Source organism: Watersipora subatra, chromosome 4 (genome assembly GCF_963576615.1).
Source record: "Watersipora subatra chromosome 4, tzWatSuba1.1, whole genome shotgun sequence".
Lineage (NCBI taxonomy): Eukaryota > Metazoa > Bryozoa > Gymnolaemata > Cheilostomatida > Watersiporidae > Watersipora > Watersipora subatra.
Window position 1 is genome coordinate 35,206,141 of NC_088711.1, and position 13,253 is coordinate 35,219,393.

A 13,253-nucleotide genomic window follows, 5' to 3' on the forward strand; every position below is an offset into this window, starting at 1 on the left:
CATATAGGAGCGTCTACTGTATAATACATATAAGAGTGTCTACTGTATAATACATATAGGAGTGTCTACTGTATAATACATATAGGAGTGTCTGCTGTATAATACATATAGGAGTGTCTACTGTATAATACATATAGGAGCATCTATTCTATAATACATATAGGAGTGTCTACTGTATAATACATAGAGGAGTGTCTACTGTATAATACATATAGGAGCGTCTACTGTATAATACATATAAGAGTGTCTACTGTATAATACATATAGGAGTGTCTACTGTATAATACATATAGGAGTGTCTGCTGTATAATACATATAGGAGTGTCTACTGTATAATACATATAGGAGTGTCTGTTGTATAATACATATAGGAGCGTCTACTGTATAATACATATAAGAGTGTCTACTGTATAATACATATAGGAGCGTCTACTGTATAATACATATAGGAGTGTCTGTTGTATAATACATATAGGAGCGTCTGCTGTATAATACATATAGGAGTGTCTACTGTATAATACATAGAGGAGTGTCTACTGTATAATACATATAGGAGTGTCTGCTGTATAATACATATAGGAGCGTCTACTGTATAATACATATAGGAGTGTCTACTGTATAATACATATAGGAGTGTCTACTGTATAATACATATAGGAGCGTCTGCTGTATAATACATATAGGAGTGTCTGCTGTATAATACATATAGGAGCGTCTACTGTATAATACATATAGGAGTGTCTACTGTATAATATATATGGGAGTGTCTGCTGTATAATACATATAGGAGCGTCTTCTGTATAATACATATAGGAGTGTCTACTGTATAATATATATAGGAGTGTCTGCTGTATAATACATATAGGAGCGTCTACTGTATAATACATATAGGAGTGTCTGTTGTATAATACATATAGGAGCGTCTACTGTATAATACATATAAGAGTGTCTACTGTATAATACATATAGGAGCGTCTACTGTATAATACATATAGGAGTGTCTGTTGTATAATACATATAGGAGCGTCTACTGTATAATACATATAAGAGTGTCTACTGTATAATACATATAGGAGTGTCTACTGTATAATACATATAGGAGTGTCTACTGTATAATACATATAAGAGTGTCTGCTGTATAATACATATAGGAGTGTCTACTGTATAATACATATAGGAGTGTCTACTGTATAATACATATAGGAGTGTCTACTGTATAATACATATAGGAGTGTCTGCTGTATAATACATATAGGAGCGTCTACTGTATAATACATATAGGAGCGTCTATTCTATAATACATATAGGAGTGTCTACTGTATAATACATATAGGAGTGTCTACTGTATAATACATATAGGAGTGTCTGCTGTATAATACATATAGGAGCGTCTTCTGTATAATACATATAGGAGTGTCTACTGTATAATATATATGGGAGCGTCTACTGTATAATACATATGGGAGCGTCTACTATATAATACATAGAGGAGTGTCTACTGTATAATACATATAAGAGTGTCTACTGTATAATACATATAGGAGTGTCTGCTGTATAATACATATAGGAGCGTCTACTGTATAATATGCATAGGAGTGTCTACTGTATAATACATATAGGAGCGTCTATTCTATAATACATATAGGAGTGTCTACTGTATAATACATATAGGAGCGTCTACTGTATAATACATATAAGAGTGTCTACTGTATAATACATATAGGAGTGTCTACTGTATAATACATATAGGAGTGTCTACTGTATAATATATATGGGAGCGTCTACTGTATAATACATATGGGAGCGTCTACTATATAATACATAGAGGAGTGTCTACTGTATAATACATATAAGAGTGTCTGCTGTATAATACATATAGGAGCGTCTACTGTATAATACATATAGGAGCGTCTACTGTATAATACATATAGGAGCGTCTATTCTATAATACATATAGGAGTGTCTACTGTATAATATATATAGGAGCGTCTACTGTATAATACATATAGGAGCGTCTACTGTATAATACATATAGGAGTGTCTACTGTATAATACATATAGGAGTGTCTGCTGTATAATACATATAGGAGTGTCTACTGTATAATATATATAGGAACGTCTACTGTATAATACATATAAGAGTGTCTACTGTATAATATATATAGGAGCGTCTACTGTATAATACATATAGGAGTGTCTACTGTATAATACATATAGGAGCGTCTATTCTATAATACATATAGGAGTGTCTACTGTATAATACATATAGGAGTGTCTACTGTATAATACATATAGGAGTGTCTACTGTATAATACATATAGGAGTGTCTGCTGTATAATACATATAGGAGCGTCTACTGTATAATACATATAGGAGCGTCTATTCTATAATACATATAGGAGTGTCTACTGTATAATACATATAGGAGCGTCTACTGTATAATACATATGGGAGTGTCTACTGTATAATACATATAGGAGCGTCTGCTGTATAATACATATAGGAGCGTCTTCTGTATAATACATATAGGAGTGTCTACTGTATAATACATATAGGAGTGTCTATTCTATAATACATATAGGAGTGTCTACTGTATAATATATATGGGAGTGTCTACTGTATAATACATATAGGAGTGTCTACTGTATAATACATATAGGTGTGTCTTCTGTATAATACATATAGGAGTGTCTACTGTATAATACATATAGGAGTGTCTATTCTATAATACATATAGGAGTGTCTACTGTATAATATATATGGGAGTGTCTACTGTATAATACATATAGGAGTGTCTTCTGTATAATACATATAGGAGTGTCTACTGTATAATACATATAGGAGTGTCTATTCTATAATACATATAGGAGTGTCTACTGTATAATATATATGGGAGTGTCTACTGTATAATACATATAGGAGTGTCTACTGTATAATACATAGAGGAGCGTCTGCTGTATAATACATATAGGTGTTTCTATTGTACAATACACCTACGTATTATGTACAGCGACCAAATAGGTCAATGACTTCACCAATGTGTTATGCGCAGCGACTCAATAGGTCAATGACTTCACCAATGTGTTATGCACAGTGACCCAATAGTTCATGCTTAGTAATATTCAAGAACCTTAAAAAATCTGGCAACCGTTCTCTAAATAACTCTCAGAATCAATGTCCATTTAATGCTGTAATTTGTAGCTCTCCACCATTTTTTCCAGCGCTAGGACACTTTGTTACTATGACACTAGGACACTATGACGCTAGGACATTAGGAACCTATGTTACTATGATACTATGACATTAGGACGCTATGTTTCTGTGATACTATGATACTAGACACTATGTTACTATGATGCTATGTTACTAGCAAACTATGACACTATGTTACTGTGATACTATGACACTATGTCACTGTGTTACTATGACACTATGTTACTATGACACTATGATACTATGCTACTATGATATTATGACAATATGATATTATGACACTATGAGACTATGTTTCTATGATACTATGACACTAGGAGGCTATGACACTATGACACTTAGACACTATGTTACTATGATACTTTGACACTAGGAGACTATGTTTCTATGATACTATGACGCTAGAAGACTATGATACTATGGCGCTTGGATACTATGTTAATATGATACTAAGACACTTAGAGACTAGGCGCCTAGGAGACTATGAAACTATGACACTTGGACACTAGAACACAATGACACGATGACACTCAAATACTATGACACTAGGACACGGTGACGTTATGCTTTGCTAGCAGCATAACAATAACATTTTAGATCAGTTCCCTGCTGCCATAAACCAAGATATTTTGTGTGCTTGCAACAATTCATCATTTGATCAGATGCATATCACTCTATATTTTGAAAGTCATGTATGTTATACATACATGGTTGTTATACATACATACGTACATACGTATATATGTACATACATATGTACGTATACATGTACATACATATGTACGTACATACATATGTACATACATACATACATATGTACGTACATACATATGTACATACATACGTACATACATACGTACATACATACGTATGTACATACATACATACGTACATACATACGTACATACATACATACATACATACGTACGTGCATACGTATGTACCTACGTACATACATACGTACATACATATGTACATACGTACGTACATACGTACATATGTACGTACATACGTACATACATACGTACGTACATACATTTGTACGTACATGCGTACATACGTACATACATACATACGTACGTGCATACGTATGTACCTACGTACATACATACGTACATACATACGTACATACGTACGTACATACGTACATATGTACGTACATACGTACATACATACATACGTACATACATACGTACGTACATGCGTACATACATACGTACGTACATACGTGCATACATACGTACATACGTATGTACATACGTACGTACATACGTACATACATACGTATGTACATAAATACATACGTGTGTACGTATATACATACCTGCATCCGTACATACACATGTACATATGTACATACAATTGTGCGTACATATGTACATATGTATGTACATACATACACACATACGTAGATACATACATACGTACGTACATACATACATACATACATACATACTTATTATATACACCTACATGTCTGTTATACATTCATGAATACATACATACATTCATGTCCGTTTTTTTAAAGTAATTTGTTAATTACCCAAAGCTTATAGAACAAATAAAACTTGAATACCAACTTCTCTTTGTAATTTGACCAAAGTTATTTAACAGAAGCAACACAGTAAACATTGACAAAACCCATGCTTTTAAGTTGGCACGCAGTCTCCGAGTGCATTGTCAGCTCTTTATAATAGATAGTCTGATGCTGGCCTGGTGCAGAAGTAGACTGTTATTAGTGGTTTTTGCTAAAGACTTCTGTAATGTTTCAGTCTAAACGTCTTCTCTGATGATCAGTTCAAGCAATTACTAAATAACGGAGGAGCTGTGAGTGTGTCCGAGGGAAAGAAGCTCTTTGGAGATATCGGTGTGAGCAGCAATGATGCCAACCTCAAAGTGGCTTTGAATAATTGCAAGGTTACACCAACTAACCGAGCTGATGATCCTAATAGTCGTTCTGTTATTGAGAACGGGTGAGATATAAGCCTCACAGTCTCTTTAATAATTATTTCATTAACTACCCTATGTTCCTGGTAATGTTCCTTAACTACCCTATGCTCCTGGTAATGTTCATTAACTACCCTATGTTCCTGGTCATGTTCATTAACTACCCTATGCTCCTGGTCATGTTCATTAACTACTCTATGCCCCTGGTAATGTTCATTAACTACCCTATGCTCCTGGTCATGTTCATTAACTACCCTATGTTCCTGGTCATGTTCATTAACTACCCTATGCTCCTGGTCATGTTCATTAACTACCCTATGCTCCTGGTCATGTTCATTATAATCATCTCTAGCCTGACATGAAACAAACAAAAGAAATCTGAAGTGGGAATTCGGCAAAAATACACTCTGATGTTGTTCAATTGATTCACATTTTCTTCAACATCTAAGAATCATGACTTATCACTCAGTGAATGAAAGCACTCTACAGGTTAAAAAGGGTATTGAGAACTTTGATGTACTTTCACATTTTTTACCATGTACCTTCTCATTTAATTTTCATGTCATATACAGTATGTATGTAGGAATAAAAAAGCTAAACTTGAAAGGAATAGAAATTTATGATTTGACAAAATTTTTGCTTGCATACAAATACATTTTCATCTATGATGGCTAACCAAGCTGTTCCTTGGTACTATTTAAGCTATATATTGTATATATAGTATATATATAATATATATAATATATATATAATATATATACATATATATAAATATATATATATTATATATATATGTATATATATGTATACATATATATATATAAATATATATATAAAAATATATATATATACATATATATACACATATATAAATATGCGTATATATATATATATAATAGATTGTATGTCAGCTCTAAAGTAAAGAGATGTTAACCATGCAAAAACTTAATTATGAAGCAGCGAATTAAATGAAATCTATTCCAAATCTTTTTGGAAAGGATCTTATTATCTTTCATGGCTGCAATATATACCTATGCTAGGTGAATACTTGGCATTATATACCTATGCTAGCTGAATGCTTGGCATTATATACCTATGCTAGCTGAATGCTTGGTATTATATACCTATGCTAACTGAATGCTAGGCATTATATACCTATGCTAGCTGAATGCTCATTATTATATACCTATGCTAGCTGAATGCTTGGTATTATATACCTATGCTAGCTGAATGCTTGGCATTATATACCTATGCTAGCTGAATGCTTGGTATTATATACCTATGCTAGCTGAATGCTCAGCATTGTATGTCTATGCTAGCTGAATGCTCGGTATTATACACCTATGCTAGGTGAATGCTAGGTATTATATACCTATGCTAGCTGAATGCTCAGCATTATATACTTATGCTAGCTGAATGCTTGGCATTATATACTTATGCTAGCTGAATGCTCGGTATTGTATACCTATGCTAGCTGAATGCTCAGTATTATATGCCTATGCTAGATGAATGCTTGGTATTATATACCTATGCTAGCTGAATGCTCAGCATTATATACCTATGCTAGCTGAATGCTTGGTATCATATACCTATGCTAACTGAATGCTTGGTATTATATACCTATGCTAGCTGAATGCTCATTATTATATACCTATGCTAGCTGAATGCTTGGTATTATATACCTATGCTAGCTGAATGCTTGGCATTATATACCTATGCTAGCTGAATGCTTGGCATTATATACCTATGCTAGCTGAATGCTTGGTATTATATACCTATGCTAACTGAATGCTAGGCATTATATACCTATGCTAGCTGAATGCTCATTATTATATACCTATGCTAGCTGAATGCTTGGTATTATATACCTATGCTAGCTGAATGCTTGGCATTATATACCTATGCTAGCTGAATGCTTGGTATTATATACCTATGCTAGCTGAATGCTCATTATTATATACCTATGCTAGGTGAATGCTCGGCATTATATACCTATGCTAGCTGAATGCTCAGCATTATATACCTATGCTAGCTGAATGCTTGGCATTATATACCTATGCTAGGTGAATGCTCGGTATTATATACCTATGCTAGCTGAATGCTCAGCATTATATACCTATGCTAGCTGAATGCTCAGCATTATATACCTATGCTAGCTGAATGCTCAGCATTATATACCTATGCTAGCTGAATGCGCGGTATTATATACCTACAATATGCTAGCTGAATGCTTGGTATTATATACCTATGCTAGCTGAATGCTCAGCATTATATACCTATGCTAGCTGAATGCGCGGTATTATATACCTACAATATGCTAGCTGAATGCTTGGTATTATATACTTATGCTAGCTGAATGCTTGGTATTATATACCTATGCTAGCTGAATGCTCATTATTATATACCTATGCTAGGTGAATGCTCGGCATTATATACCTATGCTAGCTGAATGCTTGGCATTATATACCTATGCTAGCTGAATGCTCAGCATTATATACCTATGCTAGCTGAATGCTCAGCATTATATACCTATGCTAGCTGAATGCTCAGCATTATATACCTATGCTAGCTGAATGCTTGGCATTACATACCTATGCTAGCTGAATGCTTGGCATTATATACTTATGCTAGCTGAATGCTTGGTATTATATACCTATGCTAGCTGAATGCTCATTATTATATACCTATGCTAGGTGAATGCTCGGCATTATATACCTGTGCTAGCTGAATGCTTGGCATTATGTACCTATGCTAGCTGAATGCTCAGCATTATATACCTATGCTAGCTGAATGCTCAGCATTATATACCTATGCTAGCTGAATGCTCAGCATTATATACCTATGCTAGCTGAATGCTTGGCATTATATACCTATGCTAGCTGAATGCTTGGCATTATATACCTATGCTAGCTGAATGCTCATTATTATATACCTATGCTAGGTGAATGCTCGGCATTATATACCTGTGCTAGCTGAATGCTTGGCATTATGTACCTATGCTAGCTGAATGCTCAGCATTATATACCTATGCTAGCTGAATGCTCAGCATTATATACCTATGCTAGCTGAATGCTCAGCATTATATACCTATGCTAGCTGAATGCTTGGCATTATATACCTATGCTAGCTGAATGCTTGGCATTATATACCTATGCTAGCTGAATGCTCAGCATTATATACCTATGCTAGCTGAATGCTCAGCATTATATACCTATGCTAGCTGAATGCGCGGTATTATATGCCTATGCTAGCTGAATGCTTGGTATTTTATACCTATGCTAGCTGAATGCTCATTATTATATACTTATGCTAGCTGAATGCTCGGCATTATATACTTATGCTAGCTGAATGCCCGGTATTATATACCTATGCTAGCTGAGTTCTTGGTATTATATCCCTATGCTAGCTGAATGCTCGGTATTATATACCCATGTTAGCTGAATGCTCGGCATTAAATACCTATGCTAGCTGAATGCCCGGTATTATATACCTATGCTAGCTGAATGCTTGGCATTATATACCTATGCTAGCTGAATGCTTAGCATTATATACCTATGCTAGCTGAATGCTCGGCATTATATACCTATGCTAGATGAATGCTCGGCATTATATACTTATGCTAGCTGAATGCCCGGTATTATATACCTATGCTAGCTGAATGCTCGGCATTATATACCTATGCTAGCTGAATGCCGGTATTATATACTTATGCTAGCTGAATGCTTGGCATTATATACGTATGCTAGCTGAATGCTTAGCATTATATACCTATGCTAGATGAATGCTCGGCATTATATACTTATGCTAGGTGAATGCTTGGCATTATATACAGTACTTCTGCTAGCTGAATGCTTGGTATTATATACCTATGCTAGCTGCGTGCTCGGTATTATATACCTATGCTAGATGAGTGCTTGGTATTATATACCTATGCTAGCTGAATGCTCGGCATTATATACCTATGCTAGGTGAATGCTTGGCATTATATACCTATGCTAGCTGAATGCGCGGTATTATATACCTATGCTAGGTGAATGCTTGGCATTGTATACCTATGCTAGCTGAATGCTCGGCATTATATACCTATGCTAGATGAAGGCTTGGAGTTGCACGGCTAATGAAATAATTACCCACTGAATTGGAGTAACTCGCCTTGTAAGCTGAGTGATCTAGCTGTGTTTGGAGCCAGGTTAATAATCATCTTACGTATTATTAGGTTATAAGGAACAACTGCGCTTGTAAATAACCGTATGCGCTTAAGCGTGAGTATTTACTCGATGTAATGGATGTCATAACAATTGTTTACTTCTCAGGTACTTTAGTATAATGGTTAAGCTTGTTGTCACTAGGTCTGGAACTTCTGAGGTCTAATCCAGTGCGCTACAGATTTTTCATTGCCAGATTTTAACCACAGAGATATAAACAAAAAGACCAACACTGAGATCCATAAATATATAAATTTGTTATGCCAATTTCATTAGAACATCCAGCTAAAATTGCAACTTTGATAGGATGCCAGCTGAACAGCGCAGATAGAGTTGCATCTACTTAGTAACACAGCTCCAAATTTTTAATTTTGAATGTTTAATTTTTGTCCAGCCTATTTACACATGCGCTAGTACATGTAAGAGAATGGTTGGAGTATTCACTAGTTTCCATACAAAACATGGGTGAGTATTTGAGACTTCCAGACTGAGTTGTTTTGGTATACCAACAGAGACACGTTTGAAGTACTCCTGCATATAGCCATTACCGGTAGGTTATGGTTGAACAATTAATGATCAATTTACTCTACAATATTCTCAAAATTTATAGATGCAAAACAGCGTATGGAATTCGAGTATTTTCACCGAAAAGATTTTCGATCTCGACGAGGTCATTCGTAGACCACAGAGGACAGCAAGCTTACCTGCACTGCAGTGTCGTTGTCTGTGGTCCCAGCAACATGGCAAGGTATGCATATAAATAAATTGCAGAATTAATAATTGAATGATACATGACATAGTTTATGACTCTACGCTATGTGTGCATTGTTTTGCAAATACTGTATTTTATAATGAGAGTGTATGTATGTTTATATATGTGTCTTTGAAGATTTTACCATTTTGCTGGGAAAACGACATAAATCTTGTTTATCGGTTCCATGGGCTAATGACATTTACGTCATTTTGGACAGAAGTTGAAAAAGCTGTTGAACATTTAATGATGCAGGAAGAAGCTATCAATGGTATTAGGTCCTAAATATTGTCAGCGATATAGTTATCTATGAGCTACAATGTAAAATGGATTATATGAGGGTGCACTGCATTACGCTATCAGCTCGAGAAATACGAAAACACGATCCTTACTAAAAATAAATGGAGGAGAAACACATCACTGTGCAACTCAACAGTTTTGATGAAAATCTAAAACTTTCTTTCATCTCGCAATGGTCAATGACCTTTTGACTGATCAATATGCTAATAGTTCAGATAATGATTATAATGTAAATGCCGATGCCTTCGAACTTAATGTTAAACGCAATGGTTAAAGTAGCTCAGACAAAGATAAGGGGAAAAGCTTACACACATGGTGAAAAGAATGTGGTGTTGGTCTCTGACGAGAAGAATGTTTTAAAGCATACCTTAAATACATAGTTGTTGTAATACATACGTATATGAATTAGGGCTTGCTATACAATACATAGACAGTTGTTGTCATACATACGTGTATGAATTAAGACTTGCTATACAATACATACACAGTTGTTGTCATACATACGTGTATGAATTAAGACTTGCTATACCATACATAGACAGTTGTCATCATACATACGCATGTGAATTAGGACTTGCTATGCCATACATAGACAGTTGTTGTCATACATACGCATGTGAATTCGGACTTACTATACCATACATAGACAGATGTTGTAATACATACGTATATGAATTAGGGCTTGCTATACAATACATAGACAGTTGCCGTCATACATACGTGTATGAATTAAGACTTGCTATACCATACATACACAGTTGTTGTAATACATATGTATATGAATTAGGAGTCACTATACCATACATAGACAGTTGTTGTAATACATACATATATGAATTAGGTCTTGCTATACAATACATAGACACTTCTTGTAATACATATGTATATGAATTAGGTCTTGCCAATACAAATGAATTTGAGTTCAACTTATGCATCTTCATAGAATACCTATTTTATTGAATGTTCAACAAACAGCTGCACAGGTTTCAGTTGCTTTTGGAAGATTTTGACCTGAAAAAAGGGTTAATGTAATTAATTAGATGTCTTTTGCTGTCTGAAATGATTCTTTTACGTCACCTGAATATCGGTTAGTCAGGCGAGTATGACATCACTAGACAGGTGAGTATGGCATCACTAGACAGTTGAGTATGGCATCACTAAACAGGCGAGTATGGCATCACTAGACAGGTGAGTATGGCATCACTAGACAGGCGAGTATGGCATCACTAGACAGGCGAGTATGGCATCACTAGACAGGCGAGTATGGCATCACTAGACAGGCGAGTATAGCATCACTAGACAGGCGAGTATGGCATCACTAGACAGGCGAGTATGGCATCACTAGACAGGCGAGTATGGCATCACTAGACAGGCGAGTATAGCATCACTAGACAGGCGAGTATGGCATCACTAGACAGGCGAGTATAGCATCATTAGACAGGCGAGTATAGCATCACTAGACAGGCGAGTATGGCATCACTAGACAGGTGAGTATGGCATCACTAGACAGGCGAGTATAGCATCATTAGACAGGCGAGTATGGCATCACTAGACAGGCGAGTATGGCATCACTAGACAGGCGAGTATGGCATCACTAGACAGGTGAGTATGGCATCACTAGACAGGCGAGTATGGCATCACTAGACAGGCGAGTATGGCATCATTAGACAGGCGAGTATGGCATCACTAGAGAGGAGAGTATGGCATCACTAGACAGGCGAGTATGGCATCACTAGACAGGCGAGTATGGCATCACTAGACAGGCGAGCATGGCATCACTAGACAGGCGAGTATGGCATCACTAGACAGGCGAGTATGGCATCACTAGACAGGCGAGTATGGCATCACTAGACAGGCGAGTATGGCATCACTAGACAGGCGAGTATGGCATCACTAGACAGGCGAGTATGGCATCACTAGACAGGCGAGTATGGCATCACTAGACAGGCGAGTATGGCATCACTAGACAGGCGAGTATGGCATCACTAGACAGGCGAGTATGGCATCACTAGACAGGCGAGTATGGCATCACTAGACAGGCGAGTATGGCATCATTAGACAGGCGAGTATGGCATCACTAGACAGGCGAGTATGGCATCACTAGACAGGCGAGTATGGCATCACTAGACAGGCGAGTATGGCATCACTAGACAGGCGAGTATGGCATCACTAGACAGGCGAGTATGGCATCACTAGACAGGCGAGTATGGCATCATTAGACAGGCGAGTATGGCATCGCTAGACAGGCGAGTATGGCATCGCTAGACAGGCGAGTATGGCATCACTAGACAGGCGAGTATGGCATCACTAGACAGGCGAGTATGGCATCACTAGACAGGCGAGTATGGCATCACTAGACAGGCGAGTATGGCATCACTAGACAGGCGAGTATGGCATCACTAGACAGGCGAGTATGGCATCACTAGACAGGCGAGTATGGCATCACTAGACAGGCGAGTATGGCATCACTAGTCAGGCGAGTATGGCATCACTACCATCAAACAGGTGCTTGTCTCAGAGCTGTTGTAAAACAATGTTAAGTTTAGTTTTACCTGTGAACAGGTATGCTATAGCACACCTGTGAACAGTATATGTCGATACATTCTGCCTTTTGATAAAATCTTTGCTGTTTCTAGGTGTATCCACTCATGCACAAACCCTGATGGTGTTGTTGGCAAGAGAGATGCAGATTCATTGGAGATTGCGCATGTTTCTGCTGGGCCATTCTTTATACACCAGTGACAAGTGAACTAATTCATCTAGTAAATAAATTAAGATTTCTTAAGATATGGTTGTATTGATCTGAAGTCGGCTTATATCTAGTATATTACCTTATA

At 36.4% G+C, this 13,253-nt stretch overlaps 1 protein-coding gene across 1 annotated transcript in view; it reads left to right on the top strand.

Annotated features, from left to right (window-relative positions):
- Nucleotides 1-13,189, top strand: part of LOC137393238 (oncoprotein-induced transcript 3 protein-like) — a 51,309-nt gene extending 38,120 nt beyond the window's left edge. Inside the window, exons 13-15 of the mRNA XM_068079694.1 lie at nt 4,986-5,186; nt 9,976-10,113; nt 13,053-13,189. Coding sequence (XP_067935795.1) covers nt 4,986-5,186; nt 9,976-10,113; nt 13,053-13,158 — 445 coding nt within the window. The 3' untranslated portion in view covers nt 13,159-13,189. The remainder of the gene's footprint in view (nt 1-4,985; nt 5,187-9,975; nt 10,114-13,052) is intronic.
- The last annotated feature ends 64 nt before the right edge of the window (nt 13,190-13,253 follow it).